The sequence below is a fragment of the Xiphophorus hellerii genome, chromosome 15, assembly GCF_003331165.1.
Source record: "Xiphophorus hellerii strain 12219 chromosome 15, Xiphophorus_hellerii-4.1, whole genome shotgun sequence".
NCBI classification, from domain to species: Eukaryota; Metazoa; Chordata; class Actinopteri; order Cyprinodontiformes; family Poeciliidae; genus Xiphophorus; species Xiphophorus hellerii.
Window position 1 is genome coordinate 24,018,392 of NC_045686.1, and position 21,680 is coordinate 24,040,071.

Genomic DNA, 21,680 nt, shown 5'->3' on the forward strand with positions numbered 1-21,680 from the left:
ATTATTCATATCCCTGGGGATATTTTATCTTGGCAAACAAGTTTCTTCTTACTGCAAATGACATACAGTAGGTGTGTGTTAAAATATAAGAGAAAGAAAATTCTGTTCAACTTACTTTATCCATAAAGAGCATGTCATGATGTTTACTCCTACCACTAAAAGTGGCTTTTGGTAGGAAGCCAAAAGTGACGCATGTAAGACTGATGATACGAGAGACGATGAAGAGTCAAAGGATCCAAGCCATCCTGAAGAATTAGGCCATGCTGGTGGTGACATCTTAATGCACACAGCCCAGCAGATGCATCAGACTGCTGGTTACCATGGAATCAGACCAAGGAAGAAGCCACTTCTCTGAATAAGGCACATAAAAAATTTGTATACCCAAATTGGGTATGTTAATGCAACCTTGATTTAGCAATAATTTGAAGAATCGTTCAATCCCAAGAACACCACCTCATTTATCAAGCATGGTGGTAGGAACGTCATGCTTTGGGGATTTTTTCAGCCAATGAGAAAGGTGATCTAATCAATGTGAACAAACACAACTCCACAAAGATTCTTAGCAACGACACTGGGCAGACCGCAGAGAAACCTGGGCTTGGAGAACACCAGAGATTCCAGCAGGATCACGAACCAAACCACACAGATCAAATGATTAAGACATGCTTAGCAGAGAAACAACTGAACATTTTGGAGCAGCCTAGCCAGATGCTGAGTTCAATCTTACAGAGAGGAATGTATCTATAGATTAGACTAATGGCAAAGAGCAGATGTTCTGGTTGAATTAAAAGATTAATTAAACCCTAAACCTGCCTGGGACATAAATAATTAGGCTTATCTGTTACTGAAAGAACAACATATCCCTCCAGGCCTAGGATTCCTTTGGATCCTGAGGGAAACTAATGTTGGGCTTTTAGATAAATTCTATTTAGATAATAGATAAAGTTTCTTTTAGATAAAATCTATATTTTGTAGTCTTAAAACAGTTGCTTCTGATTATATAAAGCCCTGTTCCTACAAAATATATCACATTGGACTTTTTACACGCCTAAGCTTTAAAACGACTGGAGTACATTCTCAAATTATCCAGAGGATTTCCACACAAATACCCAGTGACACACGCATGCTCTCAGACGACCTTTATTTCGCAGTCAGTAAAAATATACAGTATCAACAATATAATCTGAAAAATAACGTGAACGTTCATAAATGCATGGATGAGATGTAAAGCACATTTTTCACACATCAGATACTGGTTGAGCTGCCAGAGAGGAGGTGACACCCTCTATCCACTAGAGAGTGTTTCCTCAAAGATATGTTTGGCTGCGAGTCATCACTGTAAACATGGAAGCGCTTCCCACTCCCACCTGCCTTTAAGTGGGCCAATGGGAGGCAGCAGCGATGCGCCAGCCGTAGCTCAACTGACCTTTAGGTCTGCAAATGTAGCAGCAAACCCTTCAGCAAAACTACATGATGAGGCAAAACAAAGACAAAACTAACTCTGGCTGATAAGTCCTACAGCTGCTGGATGCTTTGAAGGTTAGAACTCCCAACAAGCCGGAAAAAGTCTTTCACAACAGTCTGGGAAAGCAGTTTCTTCACAGAGACGGCTTTGTTCACAGGCTAACAGCCATGATTAGTGAGGAAGGCGCCGATAAATTACTGACAGCGAACTGGGAGAATACTGAATAAAATGTCTCTTGATCCCTTTATTTTAACCATATAACCTTCAGACAAAATAATGCAAAAAACAAACAAGAAAATCAAATTGCACAAATACCATCTGATTGATACTGTCAGACGAGAACCGTTTGCTTTCACACAATCAGAACCGAGCTGTGAGGTGAAAGTGTCTCAGGATGAAGGGCTCAGTTAAAGTCTGACTCCATGTAGCTTCAGGCACCACCAACTCATCATCAGGCAGAACTTCTTGTACTGCCTGACAACAAGCACTGCCTGATACTTAAATAAAACTCTTACAAAGTACAATACCTTACCAAATAAAATGCCCTGCTTTGTAAAGTTGTGTTAAAAAAGATGAAATTATCTTTTGTAGCAGCCGAATAATATCACAAACCCCCCCCCCAAAAAACAGTCTGTTATAAGTGCATTAATTCAGTGGGGTAAAAATCCCATGATGAGGAATAATTATATTTAATAAAATTAGCAGTGGCAAAATTATTGGTTCCCCAAACATCTATTGTCTACATTCTTTTCATTGGTACTTAGTTCAAATGGTGGTTTAGTGAGAGACGTGGAGAAACCTGGACACATCTCTGGTCCATCACTGGACAACACAGAAGCACACAGGACAAACAGCAACACACACATGCGCACCCTCACACATGCACCTAAGAACAATTAGAGAGACTAATTAACCTGACAGTCATGTTTTTGAACAGTGGGAGGAAGTCGGAGTACCCGGAGCAAATCCATGCATGCACAGGCAGAACATGCAAACTCCACACAAAAAGACCCCTGGTCAGGATTCCAACCCAGGACCTTTTTGTTGCCATCAACTGTGCAGATAATTCTAAAATCAACAACAACAAAAAACCCTCTTTAAATTAATAGCAACAAACACAATGTTGAAAACCCAACATTAATCATTTCTACATTGATCAGAGTATAGGAATTCCAATAAGTTTCAGTTTCTCTAGGGAAAAATATGATGTGACACAAAAGCCAATTTCTTTTAGCCAGTAGGCAGAACAAGGAGCCAGCAAAACGTGACATTCTGGCTCCATGGCAACCATTAGACTAGTTTGGGAATGGTGCCAGAAAAAAAGAACCTTCCTGTCTTACATCACAAATGTAAACATGTAGAGTTTGCTGGGAATTTAATCAGATTTGGTTTAGCAACAAGTACGGTGAAGGCTCCGTGTTGCTGTGGGCCCATGTTTTTGTTTCGAAGCACTGAGAACTTTTGTTAGACAGAGAACAAACAGGCCAACAAACAGACGGCTTCAAACAAAACTTTGGTGGCTTCCAGCGTCAAACTTCAACTCGGTCGTCCAAAATGTGTGCCACTGAGGAGATTGTAAAAACAATTATTCCTCAGAGAATTTACTTTCAGACTGAATAAACACACTTTACATTAGAAATTTGAGTTTTCTACATTCTTCTGTGATGATATGCTGCTGGTCTGGAATCATTTATTATAAGAATTTTACACATCTTTACCAGAATGACACTTTCTATATTCACTAAATGTACCACGCTGGAACAAGAGAAATTACTCCATAAAAAAACATACAAAACTGATCAAGAGGGAATAAAAACACTTTCATAAATACCATTATTTAAAGAGTTTGGGCAGCTTGTAAAGACCCATAAACACAAAGTCTAACTGAAACTTCCACTGGAAGTAAAGACTTATGTCTCAAAAAACATAAACTGAAAAATACTGAATGTCACATGACATATGCCAGCCAGTGCTGAGACGCTAATCCTTCCTGGGGGTGTCCATGGTAACATTCCTCGGATCAAAGATGGCTGCCTTCACACCTTCCTCCTAATCACTAATGAAAGGAGGGGGAAAAATAAAGAAGTTTTGTATATCAGATCTTTGGAGCAAAACTTTGCTACTTTTTTCCGCTACTATTTTTATTTGATCACATACAGCGCCTCGCTAAGGTAATCAGAACTCTAACTTTTACACATTTTGTCAAAATCACTCACTTAAAAATACCTTATTGCTTCTATGTAACAGTTCAATACCAAGTGGGACTGAAACGATTAGTCGGATGAATCGTGATGAATCAATCTTTGAAATAATCGTCAACTAATTTAGCAATCGATTAATCATTAACTGGAGTATTCAGACTCAAAAAGGCCATTTGCTGAAAGAACAATTAACTCAGAGTGATAGGAAGATAACACTATACAAACAAAATCTATGTTTTGCATTTAGGATAGAAAAAAAACAACCTTTGACCGGAAAAAATATTTTACCTAAAACTCCTCAAGTGGCCTAGTTTTAATCCCACCTCACCTGAACAGAAGAGTAAAACCTATGAAGTCAGGTTTTCTCCCTCGACGTCCTCGATTGTGTCCGGTAGAGGCTTGTTGGCCGTCTCAGGCAGCAGCAGGGTCAGTCCAGCGCCCAGCAGCGGGCACAGGCCAGAGAGGATCATGGGAGCATGAGGACTGATGTTCTTCAGAAGGTGCATCATTGGAGCCAGGACACCGCCGATCCGCGCACACATGGAGCCTATACCAATCCCATTCTGCCTGTAGATCATAGCAGTGAGGGAGCAGCACGTCTGGTTAGACAGGCTGTTCACAAAGGAACTTCATTAGCATATGGAAGTGGTTCCCAAAGTATGGGGTGCGCGCCCTGGGGGCGCGCACCCCATACTTTGGGCCCTGGTATGTCGACACTGAGGTAAGACAGCACTACGGCTGAAAGATTCCCTTGATAAGGAAGATGTAATGTGAATAAATTTTAACTGACAGGTAATAAAAAACTGGACACACTTTACTGCCTTAAACAATCAGATAAAAACCACATGTCCACATCATGACTCCTCCACCACCATAAAAGCAAACTAAATGTTTATGCTTTTATGTGTTTGGTTTTCTTCCAGTGTGCTGATGAACAGAATTACTAAACACATCACTTTCATGTATTACCTGATAGTAATAAGAAGGATGTTAGACTATTGGACTCTTAATCAAATTTAATGGTGACATTAGACAAATGTTTGTTTTGACAAAACCTCACAGCCGAGCTGCCATAAAAGTTTTTCATTTCTACTTATCCAAAACAGTTCCCATTAAGTAAAGACTGGCTGGACTGGATCAAACGTCTGTGTGAGGGTCTGGTTTCTCTTACAACACACTGGCAGCTGGCTGTCTTTCAATGTAAATCCTAGATGGCATTGTTAAAACAGATCAAGTTTGCTGAGCAAAGGGTTTTAGGATCTTTTTTCACCAAACAACACACAGAAATGCACTGCAGGGCAACACCCACCTGATCACTGTTGGAAATATTTCAGCTGAGTAGACATAAATGATAGACAGAGAGGCTGTAATCCCAAACTTCCCAATCATGGCCAGGACCGTTCGGATAATGGACAGGTCTAAAGAAAAAAAAAAAGATGACACAACAGGTTGTCACCACTCAAAAAACAGTGTTTAAAAGGACTTGTCTTTTTTATTTTTTATTTGACTAGACAGATTAAGTAGAGTCTGTTTGCAGTCTCTATGTACCGCTGGGGATGCAGGTGGTCAGCAGGCAGGCAGAACCTCCCACTGCTAGGAAAGCCAGCTGAGAGAACTTGCGTGAGCGGTTGAGGGTGAACAGTGTGATGGTGCGTGCCGGCATCTCCACCAGGCCGAAGATCATCTGGGTCAGGTAGATGTTCATTCCGAAGTCGGAAATGTTGAGGGACAAGCCGTAGTACACCAGGACGTTGACAAACCTGGAACATGAAGGATGACGTTAGGACGCTTCTTTGTGACCAGCGAACAGAAAGACAGACATTAGCACATGGCATCATTCTAGATGGAGATTGTTCCAAAATGACATAAAGTCCTGTGCTTAGGTTCTGGCTGTTTAACAAGTGTTTATTGCTTTCATGTCTCTTGCTCTGTTTTATGTTTCTGCGGTCTAAACAAGAGCAATTTTAAGAGGTTGTTCTATCAGCCAACCATTTTAAGAGGTTGTTCTATCAGCCAGTTCAGAATATTTCAAATCTTATGTAATTTTCCAGCTGGATATCGTCTTCTGGACCTGATCAGTTCATACTGTGGCTTAGGATCATTGGAGTTTCCTGAGTGCTGATCTAAAACATCACACAGTCATTGTGATTTAATTATTTATGGATTGTTAGAAGATATTTCTCTTGGAAGGGGTTTGATTCCACTTTCCATCATAGCAGTGCTTTTGGACAGAAAAAACACTGCTATGATGTTTGAACATGCGGCGCTGCTGAGAACCAGCGCAGCCTGTGATCGGATCAGGACTGTTCTGTTGGTAGGATTCGTCTTTCCTTCTCTGGGCAAATGGGTTTTAAAAAAACCCCTCCTTTATTCTCTTGTCATTTCCTAACAGCGGGGTTTTTTTTATTGGAAAAAAACTTGTTTCTCATTTTATTCAAAATGTCATTCCTGATATGACCACAGGATGGCGACAGAGAAGGAAATTATGAAACCCTACATGTAAGAACTTTCATAAGCGTATTTTGTAAGGTGTTTTTTTGTGGCTTTCATAAACAGTAGTTTATTCAGCTACTGCTTTGGTCATTTTGCTTTTTCCTTCTCTTTCATAATGCAGAGGGAGGAAAAGCTTTAATGCAAATCAAATATAAAAAAGGCATATTACACAAAATTTTCCTCATTTTTCTTGACACTGTTGTAATTTTGAAGGTAAGCAATGTCATACTTTCTATTAAAGATATTACATAGTGTAAGAACAATAGATTGCTATCACTCTGCCAGATGACTGACTGTCACATTAAGATCACAGAATCCAAATTCAGAGCCGTGGTCTGAAACTGAAGCTACTGTTTTCTTTACATTCAGGTTTCATTCAAACTGCTGTGTTTCCAAAAGCAGTTCTTGCTCTTTTTATTTTTGGGCAATATGTTCTGTGAATTTATCAAAGAGAATAACATAGAAGATTATAACTCAGCTAAACTTGAGTATTTATTTTAGTTTACTAATTTCTCTACATGGCATGCAATTATGAGTTTTCCAGTTCAGAGAACAACAACCCACCTGGTTATGCACTAGTCATTTGTGGGCGTGGCAGAGAGATCCCAGGGCTTTCTGGCACTAAATGTTCTGGCACCAAATGTTGCTAAATGTGGCACATTTTGTGGCACATTTAGCAACATTTAGAAAAACTAAATATGACAGAGTTACATTTAGACCAGTTTTACTTAGAGCCTACCGTGTAAAGAAGGTCCTTATGCAGCTCGGAGTTTAACAGCTGAACAAAGGGACGTTTCAAGACACACCCAAACCTTGGGATGGAAGCATTCCACTTAGTGAAAATAACCATCTAGTGACTTCGTTTTTCCAACTTTTCTTAGCGTGTCATCTGTGTAAGGACAGATAGCAGGTCACAGGAAAGTGTTTGCGACCCTGTCACTTCCCGCCTGTTGCTCTGATGAGTGTTTCACGCACACTCTGTTTGACTGGGCAGAGAGGTAAAGGAACAGGCTGCGAGGAAAAAGATACAATAATCCAGATCTCGGCTAACTGGATGGGACGCCAGGCGTGAAGTCTGGTTCACTTGTGAACACCTAAAAAGTCTACAGTAACAAGCTTCGGCTTACAAGCTGTATTTTCCTGGGAAACTGGTTCTTTCTGAAGCTTTGTGAGAACAGGTCTGGCAGGTTGAGACTGTTCACTTCTGTTTACGTTACCATAAGTACTCAGAATCAGAGTTAGACATCTGAAGTGGTGCCACAGCACATCCAGTGGATTCTACTACAGAGCATATAGTTAGTCTGACCAAACATTATCCTGGCTGACTGTTCCAACACTCACTGTCCATGAAAGTGATATTGGATGGAATTATATGAGTTGGATTGCAGGTCTCCTCTCGATGTGAAGGAGCAGCGGCTCTACTCTGAGTCCCTCCCGGATGACTGAGCTTCTCACTCTATCTCTAAGGGAGAGCCCAGCCACCCTACGGAGAAAACCCATTTCGGCCGCTTGTATCCGCGATCTCGTTCTTTCGGTCATGACCCAAAGCTCATGACCATAGATGAGGGTGGGAACGTCGAGAGGAGCCAGTTGAGGTGGCTCGGGCATCTGGTCAGGATGCCTCCTGGACGCCTCCCTGGTGAGGTGTTCCGGGCACGTCCCACCGGGAGGAGGCCCCGGGGAAGACCCAGGACACGCTGGAGGGACTATGTCTCTCGGCTGGCCTGGGAACGCCTCGGGATTCCCCCGGAGGAGCTAGAAGAAGTGGCTGGGGAGAGGGAAGTCTGGGCCTCCCTTCTGAAGCTGCTACCCCCGCGACCCGACCTCGGATAAGCGGAAGAAGATGGATGGATGGATGGATGGATGGATGGATGGATGGATGGATGGATGGATGGATGGATTGCAGGTCACTGGATATGAAGTAGGCCTGCTTATTTTTTGCACCAAGAGCATTTCAACTTTCCATGATATTATTTCAGTAATGTAACGTTTCTTTTAATGAGAGCATTGATAATTCCTCAGGCTGCAAAGAATAAGGCAGTGCTCCTGATTAGCCCTAAAGATGGCTGCTTGTTGTTCTTGAGCTCACAAGGCAGATGAATTTGCCTAAACAAACATTCGCTCATGGTGTGGAAGCAAACTTAGCTTACTGAAGTTTGCACTCTCGTGCATTTTCTATTAAAAATCTCCCAGCAGGCAGAACCCAAAACTCAGACAGTTCAACCAGCTAATAGCTAGCTAGTTAATTGGCTAAAGGAACTGACAGAAATATGGGGTGGTCAAGAAACCTTGGTGTTGTGAACTTGAAATTTGTACAGCCACATAAGGTCTGTTTCTACATCAGATATCTTCATCTAAACAAAGCCAGAATAAAACTGGTTTCCTGACAAAAACAAGACACAGAAGAACTAGTGCTAAATCCCGAGCAACACCAGACAAACAGGTCATATGTGAACCATGTTGATGCCTCAGCTCTTCAGAGTTTCCAGAACCAAATCTAAACAAAGTCAGACAACATTTAGTTGTGATACTTTCCTGTTCTGAACAAAAGGAAGTAGTTTGATGTTTGTGTGAATCTCCTGTTATATGATATGTTAAAATATTATTTTTAACCACAGTTGTCATCCAGTGAGGATCTCATACCTGCTAAAGATCAGGGATGTTTTTCAGAATAAATAAAGTGTTTCCCACCCGGCCATGTGTGCTCCATTCTGTCTGATCTACCGTTGACTAGGTAGATCAGACAGAACTGAAACTTGATTCCAAATTGAGAGTAATTTGGAATCAAGTTTCAGTTTGTATGGTGTAGAGGGGCCAGGGGTCATGGGGCCCATGCAACCAGTAAAGAACCTGTCTGTGGCAAACACTCACTGTGGCAAACACTCACAATGGCAAACACTCACAATGGGGCCCATGCAACCAGTAAAGAACCCGTCTGTGGCAAACACTCACAATGTTTTGGAACTGCATTCACACCCAATTAAGTTTTTGTCTCATGTAGTCTTGAAATAAACAAAAGTTTCCACAATTGCTCATTAGGATTTTATGAGGCAAAATAACACAGAAGGCAAAATTTCAGCAAATAACTTTTCAATAGAACATATTGTCAACTTCCTAAAATAATGGCTTACGTCACTTAATGCCAGAAGTGTTTTTTGTCCAGAACATCTTATGGAAAGATGGCAAAAAAATGACTTGTGCCATTTACTTTAGGAAGGTGATATTACAAAATGTGACAAAAGTAGCTTCTAGATCATTAAAAATGACTAGAACTCTGCAAACTTTTCATGTCTTTTTAGAGAAATGTGAAGCAAAAACTAAAAATGAATCAAAATTACAAAGTGAAACCCAAAAGAAGGGAATTTTCTTTGTGTGCCCTACTCTCTCTGCTGGTTCTGTCACTTTGACTTGTTTTGCTACTGCTCTTTTGCACTCAATTTGATTTTCCTGCAGCGGTCCAGAACCTGACCCAGTTGGGGGGGAAAAGCGAGTAGATGGGAGACGCTTCCAGACTGAGAGGAATGTTGGAAGGTCATAAAACTCCAAGAGCTTCCTTCTCTTTTTCATAGCAGAGCCAGAGAACTCCTGCTGTTTGCCTTGGAAATTTTAAAATGCAGAAGAGACTGAAAAATGAGTTCACGTCCAGAAGAAAGCTTCTAATGCAAGGTCAAATATGAACTTTCCAACATTTATATTTTATTCCTGTCTGTTTTCTTACATATTAATAAGATTACTGTATTAAGAGTCTGGTTAGTTTGAAACCACGGCTGTAAAATCAAGAAGTTGTTCGATAAGCAGAAAAACATCCTGCTGGTGGTGTGACATTCCGGTCCGCTGAATATGCTGAATGCAGACGGAACAAGGAAATACTATAAGAGGCAAAAAGTATCACAGCATCGCTGCGTTTTACCGTCACAAACAAATATTCTGTTTCCTCAGAACAACCCAAGAAAGCAAATACAGACCCAGATCACACAACCAAAGAATATTCAAACCCGCATCTTGTGAAATATTTAATGTGTCATCTTGCAACCATATTTCACGAATCAAATTATTTCTGACAGTTATTGCTTTCTCTTGGCACCCTGCTGTTTTCAGCATCAAGTTACAGTGAATGGAGGTCTTGTTAACATAGAGTATAGAGGCGAGATAGAGAGAGAAAATATGTGATCCAGTTAGACAGAAATCACTCTCTGCTCCGATTGCATAGCACACCGTGGCACAACGCTCTAAAGCGTGTCAGATCCATCAGCTTATCCATTCATTCATTGTTCTTCTAGGCTTCTAGTTATAATACACCTGCTAATTATAAGACTAGTGTAAACCTAAAATCCACTGCTGGATCACTTTCAGAGGAAACGTTTTGGAATGAGTGTTAAAGTCAGAGCAGATATGACATAAAAAACTGGTTCTGTTCTGTGACCACTGGGGTCCAAACGGCCGTGTTTCTGAACTGTGGGAGGAAGCTGGAGTACCCAGAGAGAACATGCAAACTAAATGCAGACAGGGCCTGGACCGTCCTGCTGCTAGGCAACAGAGTTAGCATCTGCTCCACCATGCAGCCAGGAAGGAAGGAAGGAAATCAATCACTAGATGTTTCCCTCTTTAGGTAAGACCTCTGATATGGAGAGCCGCTTCAATCAAAATGAAACAATTAGACAAATACAGTTATTAATTATTCAGAAATATTTCATGAACGAAGCTAAAACATAAAAGTCCATAAAATATGGAGAGTAGCTTAACAAAAAAAGTCACAAAATAAAACAAAATTATGAAATGAATAATTCACAAATAAAGAAATAAATAAGAAATAAATATAAGAAACAAATACATTTCACAATAAATAAAAAATAGATAAAAAGGTCAATTCTATTTGAAAATATTTATTTTGCTTTATTTAACAGAGTCATGTATTTATTTCATGGAATACTTATTGTCAGTATTTGTTAATTTTTTTCATTTTGAATGAAACAGCTCTGCTTTGACTTGTTAAAGATCTCAACACTACAGAAGAAAAACAGCAACAGGTCTGTGTCACTCCAGGAAGAAGTGAGGACTGGGAAACAAAACAACTTCACACCCTCTGGCAGAACACCAGTTGCTGGTTTTGTTTTTTAACAATTTTTCAAAAAGAAAATGAATGATGACATACGAATGCTTCCTTCCTCCTTGGTGAGGCTTTTTATTTCAAGCAACTAAGTTTGCTTTCTTGAAATCAGAATGAAAAGAGAAACTTGACTCCTGGATTAGCATTCTGAGCATTTCGACAACTTGAGTACACATTCTTGCTGTAAACAGGGTAAGACAAGAAGCTCCCTGCTAGAATTTCCTGCACACATAAAAATATATGTTGTAATCTATACTGCAGGCTATAACATCCACCTAACACTCACCATGCAAAGCTTTTATGGAAAACCACTAAAGCAAATATTCAACAGTAAGTGAGCAGCTTTCTACTCATCTGACAGAAGCGTGTGATGGAGGGACTCATTCACGATTATACTGCTGGGGTTTTTTCTTAAAGTGTATTTAAAACAACAAGGCAGAAAAATCTAAAATTTTTTGCTTTATAACCAAATTTCACAGTGATCTACATCTGAAAGCTAATATCTGGTAACTGGTAATGGAAAAGTGTTCAAAGCAGTCCGTTTCCCACAGCGCCCCCTGGAAGGAATGTGGGAATTTTCTTTTCCTGTTACGATACCTCGCAAAAGTATTGAATTCCTTTACAATAAATTAGCAAATACAACCTGTTCTAGTTTGCATACAGTCACAGTCATAATAAAAGTTTATTTAGAATTAGAATTGTTTATATATTCTTAAACTCTTTGGTGCAGGAAACTGGTTGAAAATTGATCCATTTACTATGAGTTTATGTTTGTTTGTGTAAGGTGGAGATGGGACTGCACATGAAAACCACTCAGACTGTGGGGCGTGCCGTGGTGGCGTAGGGGTTAGCGCGACCCACATTTGGAGGCCTCAAGTCCTCGACGCGGCGGTCGCGGGTTCGACTCCCGGACCCGGCGACATTTACCGCATGTCTTCCCCCCTCTCCCTCCCCCTTTCCTGTCAGCCTACTTCATAAAAAGGGACACTAGAGCCCACAAAAAGACCCCCTGGAGGGGTTACAAAAAAAAAAAAAAAAAAAAAGAAAACCACTCAGACTGCCAACATGAAAAAGACATGAGCAAAACTGTCACCAACTCTAAATACTCCAAATACTTTGGATGTATTTTTTCTATCCTTTCTTTCTTCCAGAAAGTTTCTGTCGTCTTCATGTCTCAGAGAAGGGATGTAGACCATGTTTGACCGATTTTTCTCTCACATTTTGCACATCAGGTTGCGGTGCGCTTGCATCCTGATATCTCAAAAACGAGATATTAACATACATGGACAAACCTTACAAAAACTTTTATTGTAGCAGGAAAACTTTCAGTATTCAAGATGCATTAAAGCTGAGGAGAAAACACAAAAGGAAAAAAATCCCCCCATGACCCTCAGGGGTTTCTGAAGTTTTCTCTCTAACAAACTCAGGAATATTATTTTCAGTATGGTTTTCTATTGTTTCTGGCTTCAACGCAACCAAGAATAAACTCCTTACACGACGACGAGTTTAAGACAATCTAAAAGGTGCTCTAGTAAGACGGCCCAGCCTTGTACATGACCCGACCTTGTCTGGTTTGGGCGTACAGCGTCCCGGTTTTGATCAGACCAAGGCTGTTTCAGATAAATCCTTCTATAGAGGAGATAAAGAGGTAAAGTTCTGCGAGTACTCACCAAAGATAAAAGACGATCAGGGACTGCTTCCTCATTGTCGGGGTTCGAACGAGGTCAACCAGGGAGTGTTTTTTCTTCAGCTCGGTTTTCTCTTCAGTCTGATAAACCTGGTGAAAAGACAAACGGGGGGCGACTGAAACATCCAGCTCTCAGAATGGTTTGCATGTTCAAATGAGAGCCTGTTATCAAACGAATTTATTCAAAGTCAGAACAGAAGCCACTATGGTGTGCAGTAGCAGTGCCACACAGTGAACGAGCCGTCGCTACAGCAACACTGTCAAGAGTATGCTGCTGATTTATGTTTGGCAGCAGTTTATTTAGGTCATCTTCTCTAATGGATCTACCTCATTTCATGCGCTTCCACTCTGCAGCCCCGCTGAGTGAATGCACAGAGTCTGGACTGGGAATGTAACCCGAGCAGAACCAGATCCACACACCTGTGTGTGTGTCTAGACTGGAGATGGTCAGGTACTGCTGGTCACAGGCAAACTGGCAGAATTGATCACATATTAAGCGCAGCTTTGCTCATAAATCACAGAGAAACCGAGTTGAGGCATAAAAATACATGGTTTAGTGGGTCGTGGTTTGCCCACCCTCGTGCCTCAACACGTATGGAGGCCTTAGTCCTCACGGTGGTGGTTGCAGGTTCGATTCCCGGCCTGGTGACATTTGCCGCATGTCTTCCCCCTCTCTCATTACCCTGTTTTCTGTCGAGCTACTCTCAAATAAAGAATAAAGGCCACTAGAGCCGACAAAACCTTAAAAAAATACATGGTGGATTTAGTTCATGGACCAATCTGGTGGTGGATTTATTTGAAGCAGATATTTGACTTGAAATAAATGTGCTGTCAGAATGAAGTTAGAGATGTTTAGAGTAACAGCAGCGCCCCCTCTGGCAGAGAAAATTCACCTGTCTGACTCTGGATTCTATTCAGTGGAAAAGAACCTGCCTGAATTCATTTTTTTTTGTGTGTGTAAGTAGGAGAATGATTGGTTCTGCTGAGAAAACGCTATGGCAAACATTTGGCCACGCTAAAAAAAACGGAAAGAAGAGGGAGGGAGGCTAACCATCGCCTGTAGGATGAGGCCTGATGTGGAGGAGAGAACCAGATGTTTCAAACACAGGACACCTTTCTGACTATTCACACTGAACTCTGATAACTCCAGGATAGTAAGTTGTCAGGTGTAAAGTGTCATCCTGTCTCTCTTTTCTCCCACCTCTGAATTTTTACTCTCAACAGCATCTTACAGAAAATGTTTTTACAGTTACACCTTTCTATGGAGTTCGCAGTGAATTGTAAATTGGTTCTGTGACAGAATCAATAGCTATAGTTTTATTGTGAAATTATGCCTTTTAATTTTCAACTGGACTTTACCTTCTACTCTTAAAGGGGCAGTATTATGTAAAATCAATTTCTTTGAGCTTTGCATCATGTTACGATGTTATTCCCTCATCAAAATATACCTGGAGTATTGCTGTGATTCTTTCAAACATGTTTGAGAAATCCTTTAATCTCCATGGCAACCATCCAGGTGTACAAAATGCCAGCTCCTTCAGACTAGCCAGCAGCAATTAGCAAATACCAGGTGGAACTGTGCATCAGCTGAGTTCATCATAGGAGCTACTTCTTTGTGCAGCGCTGGTAAAAAATGTTTAAAAGGTTAACAGAGGAGCCATGTTGTGATGACTTCCTACAGGTGGAGTTTCAGAAAGAGAAGGAGATTTTAAAGAGACAGAGGCCCAATTTCAAAATGTTAAATTACAAAGTCAAATTTCTTTTAAAACATATTTGATATACACAGCATTTACGTAAAAACTGAAAGTCACATAGTTACTTGACTGTGCTATAAAATGCCATTATGTGGCTGGGAAATACATAATACTGTCCCTTTAATCACTAAACAAGACCTAGACTGAAGTGGATGCAGTGGGAGGCGTTACTGCTGAGAGTCACTGACTCTGTTTTCACTTCACTGAGGAAAGGTTCAGAAAAAACCCTCCAGGGTCACTGACAGTTCCAGGAAAAAAAACGAACCAGGTGTCATTGCTGAATTATGTCTAAAATGTGAAGTGAAAGTGGGGGAACTTGAGGGCTTGCTCAATTTTGCTAAACTGTATGAGCCGTTACTGTCAGCTCCAGCAGTGAAAATGACCCTGAAAGTCTTCTCTCTGCAAACATATAACCTTGGTCACGGGTTTTATGAAAAGAAAACTTTGTTTACAGCTCCTGTGTCCTTCCCTTCTGGATCAAAACCACTAGTTGCTAATTTGAACTAAGGCTAACATTGGCAGCTGAACACCAACCTGCTGCCATTAGCCACTAGTTGTTCAGTCCAACAAACCAAAGATATCTCTGGCTGTTTGAAACAGCAGCTTTAAAGGAAATGTGGATCTACACTATACCTGTGTGTCATTTACTTCTGCTGTATGTTTTCATTTATGGAAGCAGAGAGAGAGTTGAGATGACATCACATGTTGCTCTGGCTTATTGATGAATCACTTGATTGCTACATTAAGAGAGGAAACCCCAGTACACTGCAGGTGGGACGCGTCTCCCTGATCCTCTTTTTGATTTGAAATCCTGCAGTTCAGTCTGATTTACTGATGTCCCATGATTGATACTTTGCAAAGAAGGAAGCTAATACACACATCACATGAGTGAGGGAGTGCTTAGTCACCAGTGTGGATTATAAAGTTACACAATCTGAGACCACAAAGGGAAGAAAAACTTCCTCCTTGGATTAAAAACATGTCGCCAGTTGTATTGTTTTTAATTTGTGGAATGAACAAAATGTCTTAAATGTTACCTAAATGCAGCGTGACACCCCTTGAATTTTTTCACATTATTTTACAACAAACTTCCTTGTAATCTACTGGGATCTAATTTTATTGACCAAAACAAACCAGTGCAGAATTGAACAGTAAAAGAAAAGCGGTGCGTGATTTGCAAAAACGTATAGTGTCGCATATAGAAATCAGACAAGTGGTGTTCACTTGTAAAATCTCCAAAAAGCTTTGTACATCTAGAGACTGAAATGATCCTTTTTGCAAAAGTCTGCATGCTCAAATTGGATGGAGAACATCTGTTAGCATCAGCTTTTAACTATTGGCAAAAAAATTCTCATTTGGATTTAGATCTGGACTTTGACTGACCAGTTCTATCCTACAAACATGCTTTGTTCTTAGTAGCTCTGACTGAATGTTTGAAGTCAAAATTATGCACTACTTTGAGTTTGTCACATAAAATCCCAATAATTCACAGTGAGGTTTGTGGTTGTAGTGTCATTTGTAGCGGTAGGAGTATTTGTGCATGAAATCATTCAGAACCAACCACATGGAAAAAATCAGCAACAAGCTAATGTGAAACCTTTTTGAGCATTGTAACTTTTGGTGTTTTGTTCATTACTGATTATTTCTTAAAGTTGCAATAGGTTTTATAACAATATGTTTTTTGTTTTTTTTTACATATTTGTTAAAACTATCACTATGTAATATGAGAATATGAATCTGTGAAAAGACTGAGCTCCTCTGCCTTCTCCCTGTGGTCCTACTGACATATGCAGAAATACACCGCTTACAGTCAGAAACAACCAATCAGAGCCAGGAGGAGGGTCTTAGCGCTGTCAATCATTCTCATGTAGACACTGCTCACACCCTACCACATGTTTTCTGCTGAGTGAATGCTCAGGATAGTTAGCATGAACGCCGATAATGGTGGATAAACAGCTACCTTAAAACGTTAGGTTGTTTCTCCATCATTAGCACAGCTGCAGCAAACAGGCAAATTTGCATACATGAGCATGATTAACTTTGCTAAGACCCACCTCCTGACTCTGATTGGTTGTATCTGACTGATTGTTGTATTTCTGCAGGTGGCAGTAGGACCACAGCGAGAATGCAGAGGGGATCTATCTTTTCACAAATTATCTGTCTCATGTTATAGTGTCACAACAAGGTGACAGCTTTACCAAATGTGAAAAAAATGTAATAAAAGTTACCTACTGCAACTTTAATAGAAACATTTCCAGTCCAAAAAAAAGAAAAGAAAAGAGGATTATCATGCCATACAATTAAAAGTCAGAGACTGACAGCTTCTAACAAAAAAAGGTTGGACTTGGCTACAGCCGGTAATTTCTCAGCGCAGGTTGTGACACATTTTATGTCAGCATTCTGTCAACATAGAATGAATTGTGACTCTGGTGGAAGGAAGAATCACTGAAGCCACATTCCTACCTGACACATCTCCATGTCCTTACTGATGGGCTTCCCATTCATCTCGGCTGCCTTCTGGATCACGTCCCATGCTTCCTCCTTCCTGTCGTTGGCCATCAACCAGCGGGCCGACTTTGGCAAAACCCTGGAAGGAAAAACACTCTATGTCAAACATTTATCTTAAACATCACCTCAAAGTCCTTTAGGGCATTTTCTGACTGACTTGTTCCAGAAACTCACACCTTTACTGGAAGGAAGCCATTAGTCTGTTTATCTCCCTCTCTCTCTTCCACTCTCTAGCTTTCTCTCTCTGCTTTTGCATATGTCAAATGTAAATGAGAATCATAAATAACTTGCATGGCAAGAGGCATGCGAGGCAACCTCAAAGAAGGTCAGCACATTTCCTCTGGTCTGAGGAATGCCTTGTAGACAGAGAATGAATCGCCATAATTCACAAGCAGAAAACAAGTCAGACAATCAGCTTCTGTTTTTTTATTTTCTATGCTTGTGCAGTCTGCAGCAAACTCACCAAATGTAGACAATGAAGAGGAAGCCAGGTGCAGATATAGCCAGCTGCAGCTTGCGCCAGTCCCTTATGAGGTACGCCACCCCGGCCAGGAGGATGTACCCAAATCCGAAGAAGTAGTCTGTGATAATCCCGGCCAGCATGCGCTGTCTCAGGCCCGTCCATTCAGTACCTGGGAGGAAGGGACTGATAAGCACACAGCAAAGCACGCGCTGACCTCTCAACCTTCACCTGTGTTTCTCAGTTCTGGTCATCAGGGAGAACAGCTCTGTGTGTTTTAGATGTGTCTTTGCTCCAGAACACCTGATTCAAATGACGACATGACCTCCTCTGCAGATGTTAGGGTGTTGTACCTGGTAGTCCAGTAGACTCGGTTCGGTTGACATGTGTTACATTTTTAGGTAGTGCACTTTGCTTTCACACTGCACTTTGTCAAACGATCCAAACCCTTTGAAAAACTAGTTCCCCACCCTCACCTGTGGGGGCGCGGCACCGAGTACCACTGGAGGAATGACATGAAAACCTCAGAAGATGACACAGAGCGCAACTTCCATCTTTATGAAATGTAAACAAAATGGAGTGGTGACAAATTTTAGCAGTTAGCATTTTCTATTTTGGCAAAAAACAAACAAACAAAGTAAGCCATTCCTTCTGCTAGCGCTAGTTTTTCGTGTTTGTTTTGTTGTATTTACCCAGAATGCCCTGCGGTGTAGTCCACTTTCTGCTTTTAAAGCAGTCTCCAGTCTACTTGGTGATTCACAAAGAGTTGAACTCTTCAACTCTTTGGTTGAAGAGTTCACTTCAACCAAATCAGAAAACATAGTTTTAGGCGAACAAGACTTTGCTTTATTGGTCTGCATCATATTTTGATTGCACTCCCACCCCTAGCCCCAAGCGAACTGGACTTTCGAGGCAAAGGAACTGGAGTTTGATTAAAACGGACTAAACAGCGTACGTGTGAATGCTCCCTAAATCACTCTTATTCAGGTCAGGTGTGGCAGAAGGGAAACACCTAAAAGTTACATGGCAGTGGCTCCTGAGGACCGGAACTGAGAAACCGTTACCTACACAATGACATCTAGCCAATTTTTCAACATACCCTGTGTCAAACTCTTGGTTCTGGTATTTTTGAGAGAGACCAACCCATTGACCTCACTAATAAACCTGTTGAGTCTCAGTCTGACCCCTGAGGCCCCAGTCTACAACCCACAGCACCTAGACAGTCCAAAACAAACACCCCAGTGCCAGAAACACACATAGGTCCTGAGACCGTGACCCAAAAGGTCATGGATTCATGGTTGAGTTACTACTTCATGGCCGACAACATTAGATCAGTAATTTTAGTCTTCATAACTATCTACATTTGTTAAAGCTCTTTAAATACAAGTATTTTTGCCGTTCTAAAACATTTCCCTGGAGGTTTCTGTGCTACAGCATTGATATAAAGAGGAACAATTTGTTCCGTGTTGGTTTAGAATAGCATTAGTTTGGAACGCTGATTGCGTTGGTTGGTATCTGTAGTTATCTATGATGTACGTAGGAAGAATCAGCAGAGTTCTGGAACATCTTATCGTGGGTTAACCTTGTAGGCGTCATCAAGGATTTGTTCTCTTTAATTGCACCAAGCGAACTTTTCCTCTAGACAGAAGGAAAGGATAAAACTTTCCTCTCCAATGGGCCACACATTATCTCTGAAGATTGTCAACAATACACGCCACGTTTTTTAATTCTGAGATCGGGTTTTTCAGTGGGTGCACTCATCAAGAAGATCCTGAATCTTGAGCAGGTTCTTTCCACATGGAATCTTCTATGCATTCATGGTTCCTCCCAAAGTAAACAAACATGCGAGTGAGTTTAATTGACCTGTCCAGGGTGTACCCGCCTCTCTCCTATTGATTACTGGAGATATGAACCAAACTCCTGACTGGATCAACCATCCAACAAGCTGAGGTTCTGAAGGATACTGACCCAAAACAAAGGCGTTCATGATAACAGCGGAGATGGACGTTCCCACCATGAAGCGAAGGGCTGTGTAGACGTAGAAATTGGGAGCGAAAGCAGCGGCCACGCCAAAGGTCGCTTGAATAGCCAGGCCAATGAGGATGATGATCCGGCGACCATATCTGAAAAAGATATGGTCAAAAAGACAAAAACTGTTCTAGAAAGCAATACATAAAGGAGAAATACCACTCATCAGGGATGACCTAGTTTTTTTCAAGGAAATATTTGAATGGTTATCAACTTACTTATCAGCCAAGTAACCGAATAAAACAGCGCCGACGAGGAGTCCGAACATGTAGACGGACGAGCCGAGGTTGTTGAGGCTGGAGCTGGAACAGACCAGGTTCCACTGGAACACAGAAAGACAGATGTAGGTGAAAAAGTCTGAAACTTTCTGCAGCGGCTCTTTAACTGGAGCAGGGCTGGAGGGCATTAGTGATGAAATCTGTAGCTGATTTCTGTTTGAGCGAAAGGACCGTGAACTCTGAGAACAGCAGCAACACACAGAAAAACAGGTTTAGGTTTTCAGGTTTTTGTGAAAACTCAGAGATAAGGTCAGAGTTGAAGCTCTCCAGTTCCTCCCTTTGGTGGCTATTACACTTTTAGTGTTAAAGTGTGTATAAGTGTGATTAACTGGTGCAGAATTATGAAATAAATTTGTAATTCAGAACATTTATGTCTGTCTTTAAAATAAGAAACGATTTAAGTCAGTTCAGATGTTTTTCTGTGTCGGATCGGTATCGGTAACCTCAGATATCGGTACCGGTATGGGAAGCGAATAAAGTGGATTGGTGCGTCCCTATCCAGGACGAACATCCGTCACCTTCACGTGTCATAATCATACTCTGTCTGAACTGCATGTGTCCGTCTCCTCTCCCCACCCACTGTCAGATATCACAGAGTCGTCTGTGGTAAAAACCTTCCACATTCCAGAGCTGCACCACTTGTTATGTTTAAGACATTAATGGAAACTGGATGATCAGAACCCTGAGGACGCGTCTCCAGCCACTCTGCTTGGTGTTCCACTCACCTCGGTGACAGTGGTGCTTTGGAACGTCTCCTTGCTGTACTCCCAGCCGTCCTGGCAGCTCGTGGTGGGGTGCCCGTCTCCGGGGGCTGCAGCTCCTCCAGGGGCCACGGTGCCGCCGCTGCTATGATTCAGGGCCATGGTGCAGGACAGCTCAGATGGGCCGTCTGGCCCGCTCAGAAGGCTGAAGTTCAAAGCGGCAGGGGTGGCCCCTGAGGGCCAAGCGGAACGGCACAGATGAGGGGGAACGGCCCCGGTGAACACGGACACCAGCATGTGGAACGCCAGGAATATCTGAGGCACACAGATCCACACATACAGGAGCTTCTGGAACTTCCCAAAGCCTCCGATTTTACTCAAAATGTCATCGAAGTTCATTGTGCTGGTCGGCTGGAGATGCACACCTCAAATGTTTCTAACCGGTCTGCTCTGGCAGAGATTATCCCCAGATGATAATACACTCAAACTGGCAAACAGGAGAGCTCAGTAGCAGACAAACGTCTGCAATAGAAGTCTGCAGCAGGCAGGTGATTATCAGCCAGTCGGCATGCAGACGCAGTCACACCTGCTGGGCTCTGACAGCGACCTGTAGCTGTGCAGCGCGGGACGCTCTGAGGCTGCTCTGACCTCAGAGTGATGGGGGAGAGCTTAAAACAGGAGGGAGGGGCCTGCAGCTGCTGGGAAGGGCCAGTGGAGGATGCTCCGCTGTCCCTCCGCCCTCCCTGAAAGAGTTTCATAAGATTAAATTAAGTAACTGGCTTGGAGGTGAAACCAGGAGTTTGTCATCATGTGGAGAGGAGGGCAGCTCCGTTCTGACGAGGATAAAAGCAGAAGCATCAGATGACTTGTGTGTAATTTCTGAGATTACACTCCAGTTGTTCTCTGGAGATTCCTCCTGGTGTTACATTCTGAATGTTGCTGGGTGGAGTGAGGCCAAGAAATAAAGACAGCAGAGAGATAGCAGGGCGAGATTAGGA

The 21,680-nt window shown here is 41.8% G+C and overlaps 1 protein-coding gene across 1 annotated transcript; it reads right to left on the bottom strand.

The window, feature by feature from the left end:
* Window positions 1–1,124: 1,124 nt before the first annotated feature.
* Window positions 1,125–21,337, bottom strand: LOC116734335 (solute carrier family 22 member 6). Its single transcript, XM_032585656.1, has 10 exons — window positions 20,707–21,337; window positions 19,922–20,025; window positions 19,644–19,798; window positions 17,679–17,847; window positions 17,171–17,294; window positions 12,937–13,043; window positions 5,215–5,426; window positions 4,976–5,084; window positions 3,995–4,233; window positions 1,125–3,521 (listed from the first exon to the last, which is right to left on the bottom strand). Exons 1-9 carry the CDS (start codon window positions 21,079–21,081, stop codon window positions 4,014–4,016), a joined length of 1,575 nt encoding a protein of 524 aa, XP_032441547.1. The 5' UTR covers window positions 21,082–21,337; the 3' UTR covers window positions 1,125–3,521; window positions 3,995–4,013.
* Window positions 21,338–21,680: the final 343 nt, after the last annotated feature.

Bases quoted from the DNA above. Each gene is read 5' to 3' on its own strand.
- LOC116734335 (XM_032585656.1), bottom strand. From the start codon at position 21,081: ATGAACTTCGATGACATTTTGAGTAAAATCGGAGGCTTTGGGAAGTTC. The intron at 19,799-19,921 runs GTAAGTTGATAA...TATCTTTTTCAG, and splicing joins TTCGGTTACTTGGCTGATAA to ATATGGTCGCCGGATCATCA. The intron at 17,848-19,643 runs GTCAGTATCCTT...CCTTCCTCCCAG, and splicing joins CATGAACGCCTTTGTTTTGG to GTACTGAATGGACGGGCCTG.